At 39.2% G+C, this 27,561-nt stretch overlaps 1 protein-coding gene across 10 annotated transcripts in view; it reads right to left on the minus strand.

Moving 5' to 3' along the window:
• Positions 1-27,561, minus strand: part of INPP4B (inositol polyphosphate-4-phosphatase type II B) — a 293,798-nt gene that overhangs the window by 242,115 nt on the left and 24,122 nt on the right. For 6 of the 10 annotated variants that reach the window (XM_066186440.1, XM_066186438.1, XM_066186439.1 and 3 more), the window contains exon 2: positions 11,040-11,098. The exons of the other annotated variants lie outside the window; for them this stretch is intronic. In XM_066186440.1, coding sequence (XP_066042537.1) covers positions 11,040-11,051 — 12 coding nt within the window. In that variant the 5' untranslated portion in view covers positions 11,052-11,098. The remainder of the gene's footprint in view (positions 1-11,039; positions 11,099-27,561) is intronic. 10 annotated transcript variants of the gene reach the window in all.

Consider the following 27,561-nt stretch of genomic DNA (forward strand, 5'->3'; position numbering starts at 1 on the left):
GGAGATACTGAGCAAGAGGGCACCATTTTGCCTTTAACAATCGATAGCTCCTGACATGCCAAATGTGAGGGTAGGATAGCACTACAGCCTTTCTTATAAATCAGGGGTATTCAACTTCTTCGGGGGAAAATGAAGATTTCATCTCACAGTGAGAGATGGGTAAAAAACCCAGCCTTTTTCTTCTTGGCACAACCAGATGCCTGAAGCATGGCTCCTTCTCCACTGCTGATCTCCTCCATTTCGTGATATTCCCGTGCTGGAGTTGAGATGAGTCAAAGAGGTTACCCTCCATCCCCTACAGCCTCCAGCATCTGTGTTACAGCTGGGCCCTTGAGAGGAGTGAACAGCCCCTCCCTGAGGCACCCTCGAGCAGCCACAAAACGCATCCTACGTCAGCCCCTCTCAGGAAAGGATACGGACAGAACAGACAACCCTTTATGCTTCACTTCCCAAAGGGGCAGAGGGTACGGCAGGCTGGACCCCCCGCCCCTTGAGATGAGCCTGCTCTCAGACCTGCGAGCCACTGCAGTGCGAGCACTAGAGCTACTTAGGACCACTAATGCGACTTAAAGAGCAGCACCCTGAAATGCACGTGTATGCATGCACAGCCCCTCTCCCCTTGTGCTAAACACAACCTGCATTAATGAGTACATGGTGGGGAAAGCAGCCTAGCCCGGAGATCTTTAATGGTCCATTGGGCTCCACCCACGAGTTCCTTGGGCTGGCTGCCATCAATCACTTTGCAGCTGCAAGATGTCTCTAGCTGTACATAGACTCCTTTGGCTTCCCTTCCTCGCTCATCAGCCGGCTCATGAAAGTCTAAACCGAGGTTAATCAGCAGCCCCTGGCTTCAAAATCCTGCTTCAGGCCAAGAATAAAAGTGAGTTTTGCCCGCACTGAATTACTTCAGTAGAGTGTTTTTCCTTAGAATTAGTTAACATTAATGTAAGATGTTCATTTGGCTGGTAAGCTAAAACTATTATGTGAGGAGATTGCTGCTGCCATCTACTGACAGCTCCCCTTATAAACAAAATTTAAAGCAACTTAAACCGAGGTTAGAGTCTTAAGGGAGATAAACTGGTGCAATAGAAAAGCCCAGCATGCACAGACTGGCAGCCAGGCTACACTGTCCACACAACAGAATAATGAAACACAAATGATACTCCATATCAGGCACATATCACTTCCAGTGAAGGAAGAGTTTAGCAACAGTATTCTCACAAACTAGTTTACTGCCTTAAACTGAAGAAATGTGATGCAAGCCCTAAGTGTCTTGAGGTGGTTTATTTTCTTTGCCTTTTTTTTTTCAATAAAATGTGGGGGTTCTTTCTTTTATTACTAATCACTCAGCAATAAAGAAATGTAGGTATACTAGTGCCAAGATCAATCTAAGTCTTTCACAGCATATTCTCTTAGAGTAATAATCCCAGTCCACATTAATACAATCAAAAGGGTCAGTTCTGTGCTTGGTTTGATATCATTTTGTTGTCCTAAGAGGTCTTGCACTGGCATGCCCTATGAAGTGAAACAATTTCAGAGGCCGAGAAGCTCTTCCAGCTACAGTCAAAATACCAACTTCAACATACAAACAACGTTTCCATGATTCCCTTCCGTGCAGATTCATGGACTGCGGCAGCAGTCATCTGTCAATGCAGCATGTTAGTATTATTAACACCTGTATTATTAGCCTTCCTCCATTCCTAGGTTTCTTTCACAAGTTAAAAGCTAATATTTAATGAGATAAATACCAAGTATTTCACTTGCAATCTACTCAGAGACTGCTACACTACTGGACTTATGCACAGCATTTCAAAGCTTTTCTTGTCTCCAATATAGCTCTCAGGTCTTCTCCAAACCAGACAGCTATTAGAGTCCTCTCTAAAAACCATAGCTTGCATTTCAAGAACTGCTCCCCAAGTCTCCCAAAATAGCACAGCATGAAACCTAATCCAATCCTAATCTTGTAAATTTATCTCAAATACTAAATGCACACTCATTCCCCGGACTCTCTGCAGTCATGTGAGAAGCTGTTCAACAAAAACATCTAACAGACCCCGCACTCTGAGAAACACCACAGAGAAGCACCAAATCCAGTAACAGCCACTGAACTAAGATAGAACCACCTAGGGATGCTCAAACTTTTGTTATATACAGTTATCTACACAATTATCTAGTGCAAATGAGACTAATACTTGATTACCATCAATTATAACACATACAATTATATCGATTACACAATTATAATGCACCAATTCCTGCAGGGATAGCAGAGAACACAACAATTTTTTAAAAAATTGAACTGAGCTAATTCTATTAGATAACACAAATTCAGGGATTTGCTCAGATTAAAAGTTATATTTATCACCCGAGGGTTTACAAATGCAGGTCAGGGATCACAGGACCTTATGATATTAACCACTGACAGATACAGAACACAGAAGAAAGCTGGAGAGTTTACACATCACAGACATGCAAATCTACATCAGACTACATGAAAGCCAAGCCAATAAAAAAATTATAATTGTGGATTTCTAGCAGACATTATAGCAAAGATGATTTGTAAAAGCAAAACTTTGGGGAAGATAGTGAGACTACATTTTTTATTAAGTGTTAATGTTACTTCCTTGCTGGTTTGATAGATCTACAAACACGTTTGTTGTGTGCTGGACACAGCTCAGAATTTTAAAGAAAACTTCAGGAAAGAACAAGAAGGGTACTGGAGACTGGTAAAAATCTTCACAGTGAAAACAAAAAGCTTACAAAAGGAAAGACACAACAATCTGATGCAAAGGAAAGAGTGATGGTCAAAAAAAAGATAAAAACTGAGGAAAATCGTTTTTGCAAGATGTCTAATGGATGTAACCAAATGTCTTCTTTACCAAGAACAGGAGAAGGATATTTCAGTAAATGAAAATGAAAGATTAGATTATCCCAGTCCAAACTTCTAGGTGATACAGAGCAGGAAAGGCTTGTCAATCTTAAAAAGAATCTGTAAAACACAAAGATAGCCAGAACACAAATACTTAAAAACACATTCCTGTTGAAAGCAATTCCAAAAACTATATGAGCAGCAGGAAGAGAAGTGATGTTTGCTTCAGCCATCAAAAGCAATAGGAGAAAAAAATTGACAGAAAAGATTAAGCAGCTGTTTGATTCCCACTGAAATTGAATTCATGGCTAAACGCGCAGGAAGAGGTCTCTGAAAGGCGAGATGAAAGCGCAGTTCGGACGGACAGGTGTTGAGGCAGGTCTAGATGCAACTTAGCACTGAAGAATACTCAGTTTAAAGTTACATTTTCTCATACATGCTTTTATTCTAGGTACAGCACAGCATTAATCCCTCAGAAGAATAAAATCAATGGAAGAAGTTGAGAATGTCTGTTGCTTCCAACACCAGCTCACCCTCTGACTGTGGCTCCTTTTTCCCCTAGTCAGTCACACAAACAAGCAATGCTTCTTAGCTCTCATTTAGAAGAGTTTACTCAGTGATTAGTAAAAGACTGTTCTGTAGAGTGCAAGCAATAGCAACAGGACCAGGGAGGATTCTGGAATGGAAATGCAATGGAAGACACTGCAAACAAAGCAATACTTCAGATACCAAACAAGTAGTGGGCAAGAAGGCAGGTCAAGGACAGGCACAAAAGAGGACGGAGTAAAGCCTGCTTACACCATGAAAAGGCTAAAGGAAAGGAAGGCATGCAACAAGTGAAGCAAGAGATGAAGCAAACACAGGAAAACCAGGAGACAGAACGGATTATCTGAGAACACGTTACAAGAAAAGCCTGACTCCAATAGCAGTGGAAGGGAGAAGGCTTTACTAATGTGGAGAACAAGTCAGTCATATCTGGAGGGGGGAAGGAGAAGCAGCAAGTAAATGGAGGGAATCAGATGGCAAAAGGGCAGTAGGGCTTGCCAGGACCCTGTTAAGAAGGGAAATGGGATGTAAAGTCTTTCAGTGCATAGTAAAAATAGAAGCAGTTGATTATTCTCATTCCTCAATGGTTATAAATCGCATTTTCAAGTACTGTTGGGAAGCAGACTGCAGCAAGTCAGCACACAGACCTTAGTGATCCTGCACAGACCCCTGGGAACAAAATCCCAGTGTGCCCTTGCTACCCCAAGGAGAGGTGGCCTTCTGCTGTCACAGAGCTTTGCATTCGCATTTTGTGCCTTGTGCTCAGCAGGGTACTAAGGCTAGAGTTTACAGCATTCATCTAGCACAGAGTTCTCCGCACAGCATTCTCCCAGTCCAAAATGGCTAAAAACCATCGTGAAACCTTGACCACAAAAAAACCTATTTAAATTGAGGCATGTAAAAACACAAGCATTCAAAAATGCCTTCACAGTATAACATAAGGGGGAGCAAAACTGGTTCTTAAAAGAAGACCAAACATAAGTAAGGAACTTTAAACATATAAGATCCCTCACGGACCTGAATACACAACTACAGTAACAGGAAAATACCTAGCACGAAGGCAGATTCAAAGCCCACATGACATCATCTCTTCTCTCAACACAACCAAATTTGATTTCTTCACTAAACACTGACTGACACGTAAATACTTCCGGATAGCTATAAATTTACGTGCATGTGTATATTGCCATATACCTAACAATCCAAGAGTCAGAGGACAACTCATGTTAAGTGCAGGCAGAAGCAAGGCAGCACTGGGACTTCTGAACCACGAAGGGGTGATAAGGCTTTCAGACCCACCTGTACCACAGTTTTGTAATTTTTCCACTTTCTTCTCCATTTAGCACATATCCTACTGCAAATCACAATCTTACCAACACAGCAACAACGTATTTCACTGAAACTTACACACATAGATTCACTTACCTGCTCCTCAGCTTGCAGAACATGCTCATAACTAATATCACACATGTAGTTTACAGCCAGAGAAAAACCACATTGAGCAGTGACATTCAATCCTGAAGATATGCTACATTGTGCAGCAGCACTTATTCAGCTGCTCAGTCTTTAAACTGACACAGAGCATGCTCTAGAAAATTAAAATCACTGCTGAAAAATGGTTTATAATAAGTACATCCTTAGCCAGAAGAGACACTTTTATTTCAAGATGCCCTGGAGAGATCACTGACTTACAGAATGCTAAACCACACACACAGAAGCTTCATATTCTAACAGATCAGAAAATACTCTGCAGCTTCAATATATATAAAGCAATCTCATTCTGTAAGAATATGTTAAAATATCAAATTGGAGAGAAAAATACTAAAACTCTACAGCTATGAAATGGTGAAAATACATTGTGTATGCCTGCCTGATGCAGATAAGATTCTATGATACATTCACACATTTTTATGGCAGAAATCACATTCAACTATGCCGCGAAAACCCAAATAACATTTTCACAGCTGCATTACAATATAAGTCAGATCCAAAATTCAGGACTATGTCATTATTCTATTATTTCTACCTTGCATGTGGTTCTCGGGTTATTGATTTATGAGTCAAGCTGAAATCTTACTTTCAGGCTTTTTTTGTTTGCCAACTGTTAATAACACATTACGCTCGCAATAAATGCTGTAACAACATAATTTATGTTAAGCTTCCACCTACATTACAGCAAAGCATGTTTTTATTGACTGCATAACCATTCAGATTTGCTCTTTAAACTTGTCTACAAAATCTCAAGCACAACAATGCACTTGGGTTTAACGAAATTGAATTCATTACAAGAGGAGTCTCAATATTCACCACCTTTCACATAATTCTCTCTGGCATTAGGTGTATTGCAGCACTCTAATTTACATCTGGGTAGTTAAGTCCATGGATGGGCTCTGGCCAATATAAATCCCTTGGTTTTAGAGGGGTCAGGAAACATGGATTTACTACAGTAATGTGCCGTACAAGTTTGCTACAACTTGTATGAATGTGCCATACAAGTTTGCTACAGCACCATTTTTTAGATTACAGGTTAAAAGGGACATGTTTATAATTCTGTGTGAAATATGACTTCTTATGCAAGAGACTTCTGTCAATCATAACAGCTTTTATTTTAATTTTGATACTGTCATCTGTAAACCAAGCTTTTTTCTTTCTACATGATAATTTTTAAAAAATCAATACACCACAAAAATCTTAAAAGGCAACTTTTCGTACATAAAAGTAGAATGAGTTTATCGAGCTGGTGCATGGACAAACTGACCTGACAGACTGGAATAGTTATGTCCACAAGATCATTAAACCACAAGCTATGCAAGATTTACACAATGGACACTAATGATTCTCCTAGAGAATCCACTGCAGACCATTGATCAATAATCCATTTTTAAATAAATTCCTAAATACGTATTCAAAAATAAGCAGCAATCGCAACACGTTTACTCAATAGAACATAATGGGCCCTCTGGAACTATTACTGAGATGCAAAAACATAATTGTACTTTTTAGTGTATCTTTTTTGTGGCTAGATTGCAAAGTAATTTACAAATCTGTTTAAGTATCAACACTACTATTTGGGAATATTAGGATATGGGGAAATGAACCATAGATGGGCTAGGTAGCTTCTTTCTTTACATTACTAGCAATGACTCCAAATTCACACATACGTGGCAAATAACAGTTTAGGCTGAAATCCAGCCCCGAATTGGCATAAGTATCAAGAAACTGGAAAAGGCCAAAGTTATATGTTCATTCTTTTACTGGAAGAAAAAAACACAAGGTATTCTGAAGAACCGATGAACAGAAAAATGAAATAGCGTGACACAAATATCTCTGTTCACTTGCTTTTCATTGGTTTATGTTGGGGTGTTTTCCTCAAGAAAATCATTGCTATAAATTATGATCTGCAGTTAAAACAAAAATTAGTACACAACACCGCAATTCTCCAAGAGATCCAAAATTTCTAGTCAAGAGTCCCCTCCTGTGCTAATGAAAAAAAGTACATAAATATCTAATACTTACTAAACACATTAGCGAGTGATGCTGAGTAATCATTCTCCCAGTACCCCACTCAGTTTCTGGAAGAAAGTACTTCCCAGGCTCCAATTAGGTAGAAGCTACGTATATAACACACTTGGCAGATAGTTTAGCTGAGTCACAAAGTTGCCAAGTTCTACAAGAAATATTTTGGACTGGGATCCATAAGAATTGGCCCAAGACTAGCACAATGTCAAACTTTTCTCTGGAAGCCCTGTCATGCACTAGGTTTCCCCCAGCTCAGTCACACTGCTGACCACAGCTTCATGAAGCCCCATTCCCAACCCTACCTTCAAAAGAAACTTACACTGAGTGTGTTCATTGGGTGCAAAGGCACATCTGCCACTTCCTGAGAAGTGGACACAAAGCCTGCACACACAAACTCAAGGTTTGAGGGCTTCACACACAAAGGTATTAGCAAAATATGCTTTCCACAGGGGATCATATCTATGGCTGGTCAGGCTGCCACCCACACATTCTCTCTGTAATTGCCTCTTCTTAGCAGGACTGGGTGAGAAGATAAAATGTAAACGCTAATGGGTTAAGATGAAGAAAGGGACATTAGTGGCCAATAACCATCACAGGCAAAACAGGTTCAACCCAGGGATAATGAAATTAAGTTTATCCCAGTTAAAATAGAGCTGGACCATAAGAAACGAAGACAAGAATTAAAACAGCTCCCTCCAATCCCTTTCTTCCAAAGGTACAGCTTCACACTCCTTCATTCTCAACTACTTATCCTCCTTGTTCACCCCTCTCAAGTGGCACAAGGGAGATGGGGAACGGGGTTATAGTCAGTCTGTAACAGCTCCTGTCTGCCTCTCCCTCCTCATGCTTTTCTCCTGCTCCAGCACGGAGTCCCTCCTACAGGGTGCAGATATCAAACATCTGCTCCAGCGTGGATCCTCTCCATGGGCTACAGCTCCTTTCAAAAGAACCAGTTCCAACATCGACTGGCCATGGGCTACACATCATTCAGAGTATATCTGCATGCCCCTGCATGGTCTCCTCCACCTGGAGCAGATCCTCTCCTCCTCCGACTTCAGTGTTTGCAGAGCTATTTCTCACACTTCCCTTTCCTAAATCTTGCTATCTTGCTATTGCCATCTTCCCACAACAAACAGCAAAATACACTCCTAATACATTTCCTAAACACATCTTCCTAATACATCACTGCTATAACTTGGCTATCAACAACCAATGCAATACGGTAAGGAACAGATCAAGGGAAAAAAAAAAAAAAGAACCATCTACCTACTCACACCACACAAAACCACACTGAAGTCTACAGAGGAAAAAAGGATTCACTAACACCGGCAAATGCTGGGTTGTGTCTCAGTTCAAAATAACTAACTACACTGCTAGACCAAAGAAAATAAATGTCCTTAAGATGCCTAATGGTTTATTGTCCTACATCTAAATATGAAAAAGTGGAAGAATGAACCACATTTTCTCCCTACACTGAAAATGTATTACCATACTACTTAAGATTTACAACACAGATAAGTTGGAAGGCATTCTTTGCAATTTCATAGAGAAGATTCTTCTTATACAAGTAGCATAATTTATGAACATCTGAACTAAAATGAGAGTCTGCCATCAAACTATAAATATCTGTATATACAGACATGCACATGCCTCTGAGAGCAGTTAACAAATAGTAGAAAATCAGTCTTTGCTTCATGACCGTGACTTCCGGAGTTAATGGTTCTGCATTCAGATGATCTTCCAAAACACCAAAGTCACTTTTATTCCATGTCAAGCCACAAGCCAAGTCAGATTCCAACAATAAAAATAGGAACATGTCTTCATTCGTGCTGTTTGGGACATATCTTTCACACACTGCATTAGCAGCCTACTGAAATCTTTGCTAGTTCAAGCAAAGAGCAGAAAACTGGCAACCATGCTTATTAAGATGCTTGATACATATCATCATTAAGACTATTTTTCGCTTTTATACTGGCAAACTAGCTCTCAAAATTTAAACTATGATTTCATATGCCAACATTTTGCATGATAGGAAACCTATTCATTTCTAGGATGATATAAGAAGAAAAAAATACAGGGTTCTCTCCCTTCTGTCCTCACAGCACACAAATTGCTTTGGGTTTACTTAGTATGCCTATAAATTACATCTTTTGAAACATGGATATGAGATTCAAGAGAGATTTGTCTTTGTCAAAGAAGCTATCCTTTACAGCACCCAACAGATGAAGCCTCTGAAAGTGACTGTTTTACAAATTTCTGGGATATAACCTGGCTAGGAAGCACTACATCATTTAGTTTGATCCATCATAAGACATTGCCCTTTAATCACTCAGTGGTCTCTGTACTGAGTCTGTTACCTTATGACATTTTAAAACTAAGCACCTGCTATATCTAACCACACTTGGGGTTCACTGCCCAATCATTCTGTGCTCAGATTCATTTGTTCAGCTTGCATTTCCAAGTTTCTCTCTTATTGTGATCTCCCTAATTAAAGAAAGTACCCGATAAAATCACCTTTTGAAAACACTGACATTAATCATGTCACTAGTCTTTTTATAAGCTAAAACTTGTCAAAACTCCTGGTTCTTTCCATAACTTGTGGAAACTTTGAAAAATTGTTTAAACAAAGAAACCACCATAAGATACAGTTTTCTAGCACTGACCTGAATGTAGAGTGAAAATCACCCACCTATTTAACTGGTTTCATCAAACTGCAGCATTGCAAGGGGAATTCCCATTTATTTCCTGCAAGGCTAAATCATTTCAGCAGCAAGCTATTAATTTGTGGCTCACTCTCCAAGTTTCTCAAAAAGTGGCTTTGAATTTCAAAAACCTAAGTGGACCTAGCAGTTGATTTCTACAAAACTCACCCAACTCCTTTCTTCACTGTTGCAAAGTTGATCAAAGCACTTCCTTAAACCTTTTCACAACAGGCCAAGGCTCCCATGAAAATAGGACACTTGGATGAACGTGGAATAGAAGAGAATAGCTTCAAATGTAAAGCCCTTCACTAAAAATTTCTGCCAGTCACACAGCAGGATATTAATGCACGAAGGTGTGACAAAGGGGTGGCCATGAGCTTGCTCTCACCTACATTTAACTTGTCACATCATTACCATCCAGGGGAATGCAGCTGGATGAAACTCAAGCCAAAGAACCCCTTATGTCCTGTCTCCTTTTGTTTGCAAACATACAGAAATCTCACAGGTTCCTGAGCGGTGCTTTGAAAGCAAACACTGCTTTAAAAATGTACCATATGTGCACATTCATCACTATATTAAAATAAGCCACTATATCATCCTGAAAAATCTTTTCAACAAAATCCACAATCTGCCCAGCAGTGCAATCACTTCCATCTGACTGCTGGTCCATACAGTGCAAAAATATCCGGGAAGCCAATTATAAAGTACTTGCTGTTAACAGGTGAGCATCTCAAGCTGCACACTATCCCTGATTCTTTGCAGTCCAGTGCTATTTTCAGGCAACTGCGGAAGGATGTCCGTAGTATCAAACAAAGGGTAAGAAAAAGGGCAGTTCCACACTTAGTGCTTGCTCATTCCAGAAGATGAGTGGCCTCAATTCCTACTAAAGCCAATGACAGATGAGGGCACTCAGCAGCTCGTGCAAGGCTTTCCATGGCATGTCAGAGCCTATTTGAACAGCCCCTTCATATTAGACATAAAATTGCCTTTTACAAAAAAGGAAGAGAAAATACCATTCTTTGTAACAGATTTAGTTACAAAATCAAATAAAACTGTAGTCAGGAAATTGCATCTTGAACATTGCCACAATGCCTCATTTAGCACTTTCATTATTCCAGTGGATTTGGTGGAGTAATTCTGGATTTAGACCTGTGTACGTTATGAGCAGACCCTGGGCACAGACTATTTATGATTCAGCTAAAGGGTGTTGATATCATGAAGAATAGCCAGCGTTACAGACAGCAAACAATGGATTTTTTTTTTCATTTCCACTCTTCTAATAATAGTGATTTATATTTTTTGTCCCTAAAAGCACAACAGGAATATAGCTATCATTAAAAAGGATTACTCAAGTTCTCACGTTAGACTAGCACATCCAGAAAAGCAGTAGGAAAATTAATTACCTTATTTTTCATTAGAAAAAGCAGATTTCCCTTCAGTCAGCACCATCTCTCCCTCGGTTCTGCATGCAAAGAGGTAAGAGATTAATAAAAACAACCTTCGGTCTTCACACATTAAATGCTTCTCAAAAAGGTGAATTAGTTATAAAGGTCCGAAAAGAAAATCATTATCAACCAAAACAAGACAGCTTAACTCAGTGGCTGCCTATGTTAGACGTCAAATAACTTCCCAGAAGGTTCCTTCTACTCTGCAGCTGGAAGAACTGGTGACTGCAGCACACACTCAACACTGTTTTCTCAGCTTTTCTCCCTCTTCCTCACATGGGTGCAGAAACAGGCACTTTAGCATGGAACACCTTTTGCTCCCATCATTCCAGGAGATCAAAAAACTAATCTATGTTAAAACAGGAAAAACCATTCACTATTATATTTCTATTAGAACAGGCTAATCTGAATTTATTTTTACTATATACTTATATTAGAACATGCTAATCTGAACATTTAAAAAAGGAGTAAAATGAGGCCTAAATATTTACAGCCACTTTGCTACTATTATTTTGCTACACTTTTTTAAAGTGCTTAACCAGCGGGAACAACATCCTTTTGTCTATAGACACATGCAAGCATGTAAACAAACTTTTGAGAATGGGGAATGTTTCACAACTTCACAGTCAGTGAGTGGGTCAAGAACTTTGAAAAGTTATTCTTTCATAAACAGATGATTTTTAATATTGCATTCTTTTTCTTTTTAAAAACACACTTGTAGGTGTATGCGTAGATACATATAGATACATAAACCTACTATAAACATACACAGATATAAAGCTTACAGACAAACATGATCTCTTTAGAGATCACTTCTTAAAAGAAGAAGTGGTATTTTTGCATACGATGTAATCTTGTACATTTTTGAAAGGACACATGAAATCCTGTACCTCCAGTCAGCCTGGAATTGCTAGGGAGCTGGAAGAACAGCTGTACCTTAAGGTCATGTTATTCTACAGCTGACTCTGAGGAACTCTTGTATTTCCCTAAGCTAGCCACCACTAAAATCATTATATTGAGCAGAAGAATATCTTGTTGCAGTAAATAAACAAACAAACAAATAACATTTTCTTTTCCTCTTGATAATTTCAATCAAGATGTTTCAACAGGCAACATTTGAAAAGCAGAGTACCTTTTTCCCCAGAAGAAAATGGGAGGATTACACTCACAGGCACTGGGACTTAGAATAACTGTGTTCAGTAATAACCTGGGGAGTTTTCTTAGAAAAGGAATTGAAGTGCCCGCATCTTTTCAGACCTACTAGTGCAAGGACAACACAGAAAATAATGTAATATAAATTGATGCACATCCAGCAACCGAACACTTAAAGTTATCCGATCCAAGTATCCACATAGCTTTAGAGTACAAGTACAGGATGCTGCTAAGACTAAATTCCATCCCTCAGAACCCCGTGGGCACCAAAAGGAAGGAGTCACATTCCCACTGCAGCTTTTTCACATAAAAATATTTTTCTATAGGATTAGGGAAGTCATTACCTTGTACGCGTGAAAAACAAGCAAGTCCAAAGATTAGTCAGACTAACAATGACAAGCCTATCTGTGAACGGGACACACAGGGACCAGCATGCCCCAACAGAAAGGACCCTTCTTCTCAAGGGATTGGTGGGAGCCAGAAGGATTTACTTGGCAACAGGAACATCATGCATAGCTCCTGAAACACTTTCCTAGAATCTACCACTGACCATGGCACAGACAGCCCCCGATCATTGGCTACAGAAATGTTTGGTATTTCTCCAGCATTTGTACAGTTTTTAACAGTATTAGCACTCAATCATAAATTCTGGAAAACTCAAAAACATCCTCAAAGCATCAGATACCAACCAAGCAAGGCTTGATATGGTGCCTACAACGAGTACACAGGGTAAGTAAACCTGGTGAGGAGCCTCAAGGCAGACAGAAGTGAACACTTCCTAAAGCCTCCTGTCCAGGAAGTTTGCTGCACACTCTACAGGAAATTGTGGCTAATTATCATTAGAAAATGCACGTTGTGGTTTCACCGGGGTGTGTATAAAATATTCTAAAAATGTAGCACAGAACTTGCTCAGCCCCTTATAACTGAGTCTGTGCTGGGTTTGAACTTGTTTCGTTTTTTCCCCTAATAGAATAAAAGTAAATACAATTGCAATGAAGATCAACTGGGACAAGTGAAAATAAAACATTTCCTGTTGCTGAAATTACTGTGTTAGGACTGATTTTACCACTAAACATCAGCTATTTTCTAACAGCTACTGAGGGAATAGACATTTATTCAAACTTACTGGAAATTGAAAGACATTTAAAATATGGTCATAAAAGCCTGAAGAAACCTGCAAAGGAGGTGCAAAGTGAGTCATGGAAAATCTATATGGATAAAAGAATACAGTCTTTAGAGATGGGATGGATGAATTCTGAGGAACTGCATATCTAATTTTTAAGACATGGCAACCAGTGACTGGTGACTAGCAGTTACTAGAAAAGAAAAACCAGTCTTTGTTTACGAGGAAAAAAAAATCACGTTAAGGACTTTGTACTCTTTCCAAGCTATATGACAAAGGAAACCTGAGAAAACTGGTTTTAAGTTTCATTATTTAGAAAGGTATTTAGTGCCAGTCAAGCATCAGTAATGAAGAAAAAAAAGTGAGGTGTATGTGATTAGTGAAACCAAGCTAACAACTCCACAAAGCACGCACAGCAACCAGGAGTAGTTTTCAATGCAAGTAATTTTTACCTATTAATTTTTCATCCCCCACCACTCTGCAAATCTTCAGCTTTCCTTGTCAAAACAACCTGATGTGCACCTGGCCAGCAATGCCAGATCTTTGGCATTGAATCTCATGGGGCTGCCAGGGAAGAGGATGAAGGTGAGTAAGAGATGGAGGGGGAAAATAATGGTGCCACTTCAACTGCTGAAGCTGAGCAATAGACAGCAGATATGAAGGTCAACTGAAACATTAAAACAAAACAAAAAAAAAATCAAAAAGATGCCATTGTTTATTGTGGCTTCCATTCTATTGGATGGACTCCAAACACTACTTTCTTTTCATAATATGTGAGCAGTGTAAGTAATAGGAGAAAAAACCCAAGGTCACTTAGGTAACCCCTCACATTTCTTGAGAAAGAAAAAATTACTTTCTTTTCAGTAGCTCTAGAATCTCATGCAGAAGCTGTAATTTTATACAGCATTTCCACAGTTAATTAATACAACTAAAAATACCTTTTGGCTGTAGACATATAAATAACTAGAAAGCTCAAATATGCATTTAGGGGGCAAGGGGAAGAGGATAGATTGTCTTTTATTTCTCTCTCCTTCACAGGAACAATAACACTAACAAAATACCAAGCGTTAACTGTAAGAGTCCACTATTCTAACAGTTTTCAGGTTTTTTGGAACATTTTCTTCTGTGCTTTCAGGAATTCAGCTATGTTTCTCACCGCCCTCCCCCCCAAAAAAAACACACGAAAACAAAACAACAAAGAAAAACAACACCCAACAGCTTTTATTTCTTGGAACTACATATACTGAACTTAATGAAAAAATTATACTTGGCACATAGAAGACATCTTTGTTTCTTTCTCAAAACCTCCCCTCTGTTTATTGGAAATTCTTTTAACATTAAGTTCCAATAGGAACTTCGACCACAGGATATTTGGAAACAAATTTTTGTCCAAATTGCAGTTAACACAGCATCATTTCATACTGCTGCAATGATGAGAAAACAAGGCCAACAAAGTAGTTCTAGAGATCTTCCTTTTAATCCTAACAGTTATGTAAACGCCGTTCTCAGAAATAGAATTCTTGATATGACCCTTATACAATCAAGGAAGTGAAGCCTGTCAGATGGATTTTAATACTCCTGTGCAGTCCAAGAAAAAAGCTGCCCAATCCTTAGTACATGGGCTTCAGAAGCCAGTTTCAGTCTCTAAATCAGAAGCTTTTATTCTTCAGAGAGCAACACTGACATCTTTTTCTGGTGGAGAATTACAACTCTTAATTTTTTATCCAGTTCCATTCAACTGTTGAGCTGAAGGAGAAGCTACATCTTCTGCACTGTATCTTTCATTACTACCTTTACATTCACTTTCTTTTTGAGTTTATCCCTCAAGCAATGGTCACTGCCGTGTCCTGTAATTTGCAATAGCCACACCACAGCCAATTCCAATAGCTCTGTGTCAGTGGAAGCAAACCAAACTCAACTATTACTCTGTACATGTGAAAAAAAGCAGAGTCAAAAATATGATGTTCTGAAGACGAATCTCCAAGTAATTTTTTCCTCCTAGGGAGGTTCTACAGAACTGGCAGAGAGCTAAAAGCTCTTTAGTTTCCCTTCCATTATCAAATACCCTGGCAAGCAAGGAAGAGAGTACCTGCAAGGAGTCCCAACATGTATCTAAGCAGTAGAAGAAGGCACAGATCCAACTTTTCCGTTCATTCCCACACATCCACTTTGTTTCTTGTCCTCCCCAAGCATCAGCCACCATACCTCTTTTGCCTCATCTTCATATTCATCTTGAAATAACCTCGTAACTTCACAGTCATCTCAAAACTTGACCTACAATTTCCAGCACAAGGATGCTGTTGTGCCCAAAATGAGCTACCAGAGGCTCCACCATGCAGGTGCAGCTGGCTGCCAATGTTTTTAAAAACAGAGACCACAGTCTTTGCAATAGGCCTATTTGCTTTTCAAAAGGAAAATAAAGTTTTGCAAGCGAAACAGCTTTTGTGGTCTCCAACTGTGCACTGTTTTGGTTTGGCTGGTTCTCTCTCAGACACATCTCTTGCACAGCTTTCACACAGTTCATTAGTACCCTTCTTGTTTTAGAGAACAATGTTCTAGAAATCCAACAGCAACCAACCACCTTATTGGTTTGTGAACCAATCAGTTCCAGTCCTTTTTATAAACACCTTATAAAATCTAATCTTAAATAGCATCTTCATCTACTTACAGTTAATTCTTGATTGCTTCAATCTCTTTGAGTAACATGAAAAAAAATCAGAACCTATGAGTCTGGTCCCAGATGGAAAAACCTTGAAAACTGCCAATAATTGAATAAAACCTAAGTTATCAAAGCAAATAAAGGTTACTGGCTAAACTAATTATGCTTAAATTCTATAATTATTGTAATGCACAGACATCTGTACTCCCACACAGAACTGCAAAACACAGAAGGTCAGGTGATGAGACAAGCTGTAAACTGCTATTAAAAAGTATTTGCTTTCTAGCAAAGGAAAACCAATGCCAGGTAAACAGAACACACCAGGCTTCTGGAAAGGCTATTAAAAGGAATAAAGAAGTTCCAGGAGGAGATGTGCATATTGATTTTGTTATTTCCCCCTCCAGGGGAGATGCCACATATCATCTTGCACTCATCTATCAGTAAAGTAGTAACAGCCTAGAATTCCTTTTATCACATCTGTGCGCCACTTGCTCAGCATCGGAGCCATAACATGTAAATCACAGGGGACAGTAAGAGCGGGAGGCTGCAGTAAAACCCTTGAGACAGCACACTTTGGTACATATCAGCCAGTACCTGGAAATGCAAGGCAGCAGGGCCAGCAGTTCCAAAGCAATAATAATCAAGGTGCCTGTTCCCTGGAAGTTTGCCAGAGTAGTTAAACGAATCTGACAGCATCTGAATAGCATTCAGACCAAAAACATGTAAGAGATCCTGGGATTCAAACTTGGGTTTAACTTACAGAGACTCAATGACCATTAAAAGGCTATCACAACCAGTGATCACAACACTAAAATTAAAGGTAAACATCCCCAAAGGACATGTCTGCCTTCAGCTGCAGGACTGGGACCCCTTGAAGGACCAGAAAGATTTCTAGCTCAATAATCCACTTCCCTTCTGTCTCCATTTCCGACTAAAACTGTCAGTCAGGGAAACTACTTAGTTATATAGTGCCTTTAAATGTTTGTCTTAGATAATTTCTTTCCTAGCATGGAAGCTGATAGAAAAGATATTATCTTCAGTAATTTAACACCAGCGGGTCAAGAGACAGAGGCATGCTGAGTCTAAAGTCCTTCTCAATATTATTCCACACACAATCACCACAACCATAATTTATAAAGAAACTGGACCAGTCAATTACTCTGTGAGGGCCAGAAGAGAAAGAGGTGGAGGAGTCTATGTCCTTGGAAGCAATAATTTTAGAACAGATGACCATTTTGACAGCTCATAGGCCACAAAATTTATCAAGTTCTCTGCTGGATGTCCCCTGTCTCCCTGCATTTGAAGTTATAGTTTTCATGATCACTTCCTATAGACAAGGTAAAATCAGGATTATTTTACATACATGACACAGAAAAAGAGCTGCAACTGTAAGCACCAGCCTTGAATCTCCGATCAGCACAATGACAAAAAAGCACATTTTAGATCACTTGAAGAGATGCAAACCCACCTTTTACCCTATACATAAATATTAGAAGTCAAAAAAACCCAGTAGCACTTTCAAGTAAATTTTTAAATTACAAGCAAGTTTTATCATGTAAAACCTGCACAAAATTGACTTCAGTACTTAAAAGGCTAGCATGAATAACAGCCACCCATTGAAAAACTTGTAACTCTTTCACCCTGCAGAACAGCTACTAAAGCATATTTTATTAGTTTTGGACAACCACCACACTGTACCTTTCCAAAGCAGGAAATGCAGAAGGTCGCTACTGAAGGTAGTAAAGGGAGTAAGCACCTTCATGGCTGCATGCACTACCCTGAAACAAGACTTTCAGCACAGTCTCTTAGGTTCCAAATTTTCTTTACAGATCATAAGCCCAGATCAACATCAAATCGGTGCATAATACCTTGCAGCTTTCATTAGTACTGCACATAATTCTAGATATTTTGGTAAAGTGTTAAAATCCAAGCTTTTTAATGCTGCGATCTCCTAAGCATCTGAAGCAAAGTCAATAAAATTGACTGCCCAATTTCACTAGTTTAGCTATTTCAAAAAGAAAAACACCGGTACTCACATGTTCAAGTCCTCAGAGACTCTACCAAACTCATTCTAAACTTCCATTCACTTCCTTAGAAAAGGTAAAATATTTTTAGTTCACATCATTTTGCATTAAGAACTTCTTTAATCTTGGCAACACATAGCACAGGAAACAGCCTTCAAAAGGAACGCTGCAAAATTACTCCATAATTTTGTCTTCAAAAATGATATTCCTTTAAAGCAAAGACACAGCTAATTCCTCATACTGTCTCTTTATTAGGTCATAAAATATAAATAACGCCTTATGCTCCCCCAATAAAACTCTCCATTCTGTACCTGATCCCTGAACATTGAAACAAAACACTAGGCTTTCTGCCTTGGACCGAGGAAAGAAGAGTACAAAGCAGAGTCAGCAAAAAGAATTAATCCATGGCAGGAGTTTCAAATAGACAGATATATGGATCCATCTAAGTAAAAAATTTCAAAAATCTATATTTAAATCTATATTTAAGTTTTACCTTGAAAATCATTAACAGCTGATCAGCAGGGAATAAAACTATTGGCTGACATATGTTCAGGGACTGCATTGCAAAGAAGGTTTCAGAGATCTGCAAAGGCAACCTTAATATAAAGGGGAAAAAACAGCAGAAAGCAGTAGAAAAATTTATCTTACAAAAGAATCTTCTCTTTAGGTTTGGGTTTTTCTTTTTTCCTCACTGAAGAAAGATAGGCAAGACCTATATACAAAGTATCACTAAGTACTAGGCTATCGACAGAAGATATCTATTGGCATTACAAAGTCATTCATGCTTTTCTGTATGAAGTTAAAGATGCTTATCAGCTGGCTGCATGCAGTCAAGCTAACTGATTATACCCAGGGAAAATTTCCACTTCTTTCAAGCTGCTCAGTCTCCTCACTTTGTCTCCTGGCTGTCTTATTTCCTTCCAGCAAGGTCAAAGCTAGGGCTGATCAAATAATGTTTGTAGTTTTCACTTATACTTTGGTAGGCTGAAAGTACTATAGCAATAATTTGAATAGATTATCATCCTTAACTAGTTCAAATGTTTCTTCCTACAATTTATCAGCCTGTTTTATCTTTCAAAAATAATTAGAATCAAAAAGACTACAGGCCTGCAATATTCAGCAAGTTAATAAGTCATGTCATTTCCTAGGATATCCTTTACTGAGCACTGAAAACAATTTTGAATATTTTTTTTGTTTGCATAGAAAAAAGGTAACAGAAATATAAAATAATTATCCATTTTCACAATAGTACCAGTGGTTATTTCAGTTGTATTTTATGCTGAATGACACACACCGTACTGTAATAACTTTATCCGCTAAGTTTTCAGTTCAGTCACCCTTACATCACTATTCCCTGAAAAACATCATAGGAGCTCCAGCTGACAAGGCAATCCCTCACCAGAACCAGTCTTTTTCCAAGGCATGCATGACCTAGCAACGGCGTAACTGTGCACCACAAACCAACCAGCACCCTCATCCACTATCGCTGCTGTTTGCAAGTCCCTTTTTAAAAGTCTTAAACCAAATAAGACCTTGAAAGCAAAGTATCTCCTGAGAAAAAAAAAAAAAAAAAAAAAAAAAAAAAAAAAAAGGCACTTAGAGGTGAGCTATTCTATTTGGAGACAGATAATGAAAAATTAAATGCTGGCTTGCCTTGAAGGTATTCCCTTCAGCTGAAAAAAATAGCAACCATGCAGAACAGCTCCGTCTTCCCTTCAGCTGACAGATTCCCCCAGTCAAGCAAATTCCTAAATGATTCATGAAGTTTCCCAGCATTCATTCCCAGATCACATTCAGACGTGATCTTTCTGGGGAAGGAAAAAAAAAAAAAAAAACCCACCCTTGCCTTTTTTTTCCTCTAAAAGGAATAATACAAATAAGCACTTCACCGCCAACAGGTATCACCTGACACACCCACTAAACGATGTACTCCCAGCTACTGATACTGATCCAGCTGAAAACCTGCCCTGCGAGAAGAAAGTCATTTATCTGTTGTGGGAGTTGTCCCATGCGGTTTTAGTGCACCACTAGGGAGAGATTGAGCAAGAATTTACTGCTTTGCTCAGCACAGCCACCGCACCGTGACACCAAGTGTTGGAAGTGCAACATCCCTCGGGCTGCGCTGGAGCAGCCGCTGACCCGACACAGGTGCAGGCTCCTGGGAAAGGAAGCTCTCCTTCCCTACAGTAGCACCAGTGCTGATGGAGTCACACAGTCAGCTCAAGGAACTGATCTCGATGAAAACCTAACCAAGCTGTTCCCTCATCTACCCGGCTGCAGAAATGCCAGTGCCAGCCCAACACGGAGGGCAAAAGTGTGCCCCCGCAGGCAATCTTTCTGCAGAAGACCACAGATGTGTCAGGTTGATTGTGTAAGTGCAGCCTTATGACAAATATGAAGGACCTCAAACATAGTCCTCTCTCAAGAAGATTCATGGCACAGTCAAATTAATCCACGATCTTTACTCCAATTTCCCACTATACTTTCAAGCAGCACTGCCTATATTCCTCCTCCTCCCATGTCTGCTCAGCCACAGACATGCTGTAGCACTGGCTATAACTTTCTCTCGAGCCAGGAAGAAACTGTGTTATGGACATTATCTTCTATAGCACTTGAAAACAAATACTAGAAGGTTAAGTCAGTCTTTCAAAACCCTATTCAAAAGTGACTGCACCAACTAATGTTTCAAGACACCCGCTACATGCAAACAACTGCCAAGACAAGTTCAGCCACTATTGCAACCCCATGGGTTCAGAGCAAGTGGAGCCCAGCTAAATATTAGCATTTCACCAGTTACTTGCAAACTTATTTACACAGCAGATTTCTTTCTCTAATCTCCAGGAATGAAAATACACAAACCTGTAAGCTGCCATTTCAAACAAAACAAAACTCCCAAGTAAATGTGTGGCACAGCTCAATTCACCAGTAGCTCCTGTACACAAGCCAGTAGTAAATCCAGGCTGGGGGAGGTGGTTTGCTGGGAACCCTTAAAGAAAGGAATGAAGGTAGGACACAGTAACCAGTTTCAGAAAAATATTGCACTATATTACTCCATTCTGCAAGATACAGTATCCAAGTGGTAATAACTGGAACTTTTGCCTCTAGAAGATTCATTTCCTCCCTTTTCCAATACCTATAAACATGCAAAAGAGAAGCAAACTTAAAATACAAAATTGCTGTAGCATCAGTTTCAGTGGTCACTTCTACTATTACAGACAAATTCCTGTATTAAGACTGCAGCTTTTACCCTCTAAGATAGAGGATTTTATCTTAAGTTTGCAGTCCCCAACACCTTTGAATTTCTCAACCATTTTGGTTTGCATCATCTTCTAGAACTAAAAAACTTCATCAGTCTTAACACCTATATATCTATAAAAAGACCACATTGCTGAAAACAGTTTCTCTCTCTACTTCCCCCTTCCCCTAAACTTATATCTGAGGAATATCTAAACTATACATATTAAAAAAAAAAAAAATGAACAGCATACTTGAGAGATTTGGGGTTCATTTGAGCTCCAAAAGTTATAGCTGAAAGGTGACTAAATCAAGTCACCCACAAAATAAAATACAACATAATATCATCTTTTGAGATTAAAGAGATAAGTACTTGGAACAAAATACCTTTGCTAAGTTCCAGACAGTTCTGGAATTCAGCATTTTTCTTTTGGTAATAATAGGAAGGAGGAACTCCTCCCCCTCTCGTTAATAGCACTCATTCTGCTTTGGTTGCCCTTTCTCCATACAACCTCCAAGAAAATGACAGAAGTGTTTTTCTTTCAGAACTATCATAGAAACTAACTCACCTGTGAAGATCCAGCAGAGGCTTTGATTTTACCATTCCATATTTAGGAGGAAACCATGTGTGTTGGGGTAGAGTTTATTCAGAGTGGTTGGTATGGGGCTGTGTTTTGGATTTGTGCTGAACACAGGGTTGATAATACAGATGTTTTTGTTATTGCTGAGCAGGGCTTACACAGAGCCAAGGCCTTTTCTGCTTTTAGTGCTGCCACACTGGAGGAAGCTGGGGGTGCCTGGGATGGTGGGAGGGGACACAGCCTGGACAGGTGACCCCAACTGACCAAAGGGACATTCCAGACCACGTGACATCAAGCTCAGTATATAAAGTGAGGGGAAGAAGAAGGAAAGGGGGCACATTTGGAGTGATGGTGTTCATCTTCCCAAGTAACGTGTGATGGGGCCCTGCTCTCCTGGAGATGGCTGAACAGCTGCCTGCCCATGGCAAAGCAGGGAATTCATTCCTTGTTTCGCTTTGCTTGTGTTTGTGTGGCTTTCTTTTTCTGTTAAACTGTCTTTATCTCAACCTATGAATATTCAGGCTTTCACCCTTCTGATTCTCTCCCTGATCCCACTGGTGGGGGAGGGAGAGAGGGGGTGCCTGGGGCTTGGTGGCTGCCTGGATTTTAAACATGACATCATGAGGTCTCCTGCTCCTCCACCTTCCATGGGAAGGAAGTTACTGGGTTTTCCTCACTTACCTCTAAACTGACAGCAGGAAAGCATAGAAAAGTAAGGGAGTTAGTATTTGATGATGGTATTTAATATGAATAATTAAAACTCAACTGAAATACCAGGGGAGAAAAAAATCATTATATGATGTACATTTCCAACTTAAATATACTGCTCCTGAAAGTTCACAACTATCTGGTTTGCCTAGATTTCTAATTAAAAAGGGAGTATCACTGTTAAGAACATATTTGTTGAACAAATAAATCTAGGAAATGGTGACTTGCTGCTGTTATGCTAAGAAAGAACGATAAATCACTTTACCTGTGTCTCAATAATAATGATTCCATTTCTATGTGCAACAGAAGTCTCAGTTACAAAGAAATTTTTTCATCTGGAGAAGGGAATATTCAGGAATAGATGCAAAACAGATACAGAGAAAAAGAGCAAGAAAGCTCATAAACCATGAGCACTACTTAGAATGTTTGTGCTTTATGTGACAGCAATAAGTCATTCATTGACCATTTGCCTTAAACTCTGTTCTTACCTTCCGAGGATCTCTTATTCAATTTATGTATTTTAAAGGATAAATAAGATGTATCAAGCAGAGTAACAAACTTCACAATCTTTTTAAACCAAGCTGCTGCTATGTCTCTAAATTCATCCAAAGTTAAAAACAGTTTAGAAGAAACTAAGAGGTGATACCTTTGAACCACAACTTGGACCCCAGGTCAAAGGACAATCTAGAAGATGATCCAACGCTCCCCAAATACCTGTTTCAGTTAAGATTAGGACAGCTCAAACTGCCTATGTGTACATACTGAAGCCCTACTCCATGGCTCATTCTAGAGCTATCAATGTGTCTGCTGAGTTTGTGGCTACAGAATTCCTCGCTAATACAACCTGTAAGCAACACAGGCACCATCTGTTGGGAGTCAAAACTTACTAATGCCTTTCCACGCAGACAGGCAATGAGGGAAGCACAACACTTCACTCCAATAAACCTAAATTTCCTATCCATGCATATCCATTACTACACTACCAGTTTCCACCAATATGCAGCTTTTCACTAGCTAGAAACCCTGAGGAAATATAACTACATTTTCAGGATTATCTGTATCTTATTAGGTAAGTTTTAATTAGGCAATAGGGCCAAACACTTAACTGGATTTCTGCATACAGTAATCTACTCTGTATTGCACTCTGATCTCTTCAACTAAAAGGGTCACGGGCAAATGTTTTTATAAACATTTTTTTGAAAAAAACTCATAGTCTAAGGAGTTAAAACTGATAAATATCCCAGCTACATAAAACCTGATAAAAGCACATGTTTTCCAGATTAAAACCCCATGCAAAGAAAAAAAACAACAAAAACGTAAGAAATATAAGGCTATCACAGTTATACACTATAAACAAAATTCAAGAGCTGGTTTCATAAGATATTCATGCTCCTCAGGTCCAGACTTCTTTGGCTAAAAAGGCCATGGCTACAGTGGTATGATGCAATTATTACAAAACAGGTGTGTCTGAATTAAATGAATGGCTTTATATTAAACATGAAACATAACTATGATTTTTACTAGAGGCAGTCCAGGGCTGAATGTTTCTGTGATGAAAACTGAAGGTGCACAGTAGTACAAGCCAAGTCCCTTGACACAGAAACTGAGCTTGCCTCAGGATGTGAATGGTTGGCAACAGCCTCTTTCATCCATAGTAAAATTGCATCTGATTGCCCAGCCTGGAATAGCTGCTCTCCCTCATCTAGCTGAGGGATTATCACCTACATTTTAATCAGACCTACATGCTTTGAAGGATTCTCAGCTTCTAAAAGACCCTCTGGGCAAGAATTAACGGGGAAACCAGCCTGAAGCAGAGAATCAGAGCTTAGAAAGGGACCAAAAACCCAAGGCACCAAAAGATCTGACTCTAAAAAGGCTGAAAAGAAGAATACCCCTCAGAACTTCAGCTTGCAAAGCTCTGCAGCAGTAGTTACAAATAGGCTGCTCCTTGGTCACACTTGTATTCTTTGCTTTCCTATCATCCCACCACAGTGGTATAAAGCAAAGCACCTACAGCCTGGCCAGAGCTTAGAGCAGGCTTCTCTCACCAGGCTGGGTATCACTAAGTCCCTGATGTGTTTGCAGCAGGCAAAAACGGAGTAGCAAGATCTCACAGCCCATGGAGAGGTGCTTCACACAGTGAGCACAGTCTGAGGAGGATGCCCTCCAAGTAAAAATAGCAGCTGGACTAAATTCCATCCCAGTCAGCACTGGGGCAATTATCAGTGTTACTAATGACACAGAGCAAGATATTGAAGAAGAACACACCCATACAGACAGTGACTATATAACAGTACAATTAATTCAGCACAAAAATAAATTTGAATAATACCATCATGAAGTATCTCCTCCTCCTCCTCACTGCATCATTCCATTACAATGTCATTGCACCTCTGCAGACATGCAGTTATTTTGATCTTAACTACATTTGCATACATTAAAAGATGTGAATCTCTTAAGATCTAAATCTTTCAGAATGAATACCTTCTTTCATATTGAATAATCAGGAATATTACCTAACTTATGAAATGAAAGTGTTTCTCAAGAAAGCATTTTCTGAAGAAATGCAGTTCCAGGGCATACTCCTCAAAGTCTGCTTCAAGACCTCAGACTTTGTGGAAAAAGCCACCAGAGAGTCAACTGGAATAGGACACCACAAAAGGAAAGAAAGTTTGGGGACAGAAAGGGAAGAACCAAATATAGCAACACACTTTAAAGATGAGGGGCAGACATATCTATATCAAAACAAATATCTATAACAAATAGCAACTGAGCATGGCCTGGGAAGAGTCATTAGAGTTGTTGGGAACACAAAGTAGAGAACATATGAGAAGGATTGTGGAAACAGTCCTCTGTGGGAGCTGTTGGTAGGCCTAGAAGGGAGAAAAGAGCTAAAAAGGCAGTACACTAAAACTTCAGGGTCCAGGTCAGAAGGGAGTCAGTTTTTAAGAGTCATGCACAGCTACTTCCAGCTCTGAGCAAGCCCAGCTAAGGTGGCTGGCTCTGGGGACAAACAGCTCTTCTGCAGCTGGGAAAGGAGCACACTCTCTGCAACTGATGTATGACAGCCTTAAAACCCTTATCCCAACGAGAACACCATTGGCTTCAGGACTTTTTTCCCCCTCCTGTTCTTGAATTTTCAGATGTTAGCCTAAACAATTTTATCCATCTTACTTCAAGGCAGAAAAGCCACTTGTGCAGGAGTTTAGACAAAAAAGTTTAAGAAACTTAAATTCTCCTGGTAAGTAGCTTTTGCATTCTTCTGAGAACATCTTTCAATTTTCAGACTGCAAGCACACACACATGCCCACAAACAGTGTTTTATAAAAGCATTCCACTCATTTTATCCACTGCAGGCTGTTGTGGTTACCCACCCCCTCCTCATTTCACTATGGCATATTAGCACCTTACAAGGGTGACAAAAAATCATAAATTATTCAAAAACTGATTTCTTGATTTCCTTAAGGCAGTCAAGCAATAAGGAATAAGTTAGCTGGAAGATACAACCAGAGAAACTTGGCACTGTGCAGTTTCTCAAACCTACCTGTCTCCTTCCTTTCCCAGCATTTATAAAATAATTTTTAAAGCAAATTCCTAAAATAAACATTTTTAAAAGAAATATAATTTTAAAATAAATAAATCAAAGGAAGACTGACATTTTGCTTGAAATGCCACTAAGTTGGCAATTTCTTTGATCATCCACAGTAAATATGGCCAAAGTTTTAACTTCTGCTCGACATTTACCTTTTGTTTTAAAATATTTTCCCCACCTCCCAGCAGTAACAGAGACCAAACAACTTCTTTATTTAGCTGCTTATTGTTTATCTTCTTCCTCCAATCCAACTTTGCTATATTTAATTAGCCTATGGATGTATCATTTGATTTCTCCTGCTCTACCAAAATAAGAAGATTCAGCCTTTATTTTGCTCCAGCAAGAGTCTAACATTCATTTAAGAATCACTAGTTAGGGAGATGCATAGACAACTCCCTTGCCATTAGCACAAGTGTCAAGACCAGTCACATCAGACTCTTTCTGCAGGTGGATGGAAGAGGTGTAAAGTCTAAAAGGGTGGCAGGTGAAGGAGGGGAATTTGTTGTCACCTTGTTTTTCTGTGCTGCTGCTTTTGAAACGTGTGAGAATGAAAGATTGTTCCTGTGATTACTTTTCAAGCACAAAAAAAGTTACCAAGGGTCAGAAATAAGTCAGCTACAGAATTGTCTGTTTTAAAGACACAAAATCCTTTAAACTTCACATTCAGTACTTTCTCTTGAGATGGAAATGAAAGGTTTAGGGCAACTTTTTTTTTAATGTGTTGCAGTGACATTTGCACTTAATTGGATGTAATTCTCATAAGAAACTTAAAAAGTTACTCCTCGTAAAGCCTGGATTATCTCAGAGAAAAAAGAAAAAAAAAAAAAAAAAAGACAAACTGACTTCAACCAAATTGAATCCAGAAATCACGTGCTGGGGACAGGATTAGTCCAACTACATAAAAAAAAAAAAAAAAAAAAAAAAAAAAAAAAAAAAAAAAAAAAAAAAACAGAAAGACAGAAAACCAAACAGAAAGAGCCCTCTGAGTTATCAGACCTACTACGACATGCCACATCATAATCTTATACTTTCCACAACATACTATTTAACTCAAGCCTAAAAGTCGCTAGATAGCTTTGTCTCTGTATCCCCAGAGGAATGCTGTTCCAGAAGCTGCTTTAACATCAAGAACCTTCTGTAGTTTTCAAAGTAAATGTATGTCTCAATGTCCAAATTATCCACATTATTATGCCAACGCTCACCTTTATCTTACATGTATGTTCTCTTTTTTCCCCATTACTGGAAGTGATAAAGGAAACCAAGTTTTGGGGTTGTTTTCATTCCTTAATTCAGCCCCTGTAGAAAATGCTTTCCAGTTCTCGTAATCCTTCCCTGAACCCATCTCTCAGGAAAACATATGAGACCAAACCCATATAAATCATCAAGATACACGAGTCTGAGCTGAAA

This window comes from Chamaea fasciata, unplaced genomic scaffold (assembly GCF_029207755.1).
Source record: "Chamaea fasciata isolate MVZ Bird 193981 ecotype frontalis unplaced genomic scaffold, bChaFas1.0.hap1 SCAF_6, whole genome shotgun sequence".
In the NCBI taxonomy this organism is placed as follows: Eukaryota; Metazoa; Chordata; class Aves; order Passeriformes; family Sylviidae; genus Chamaea; species Chamaea fasciata.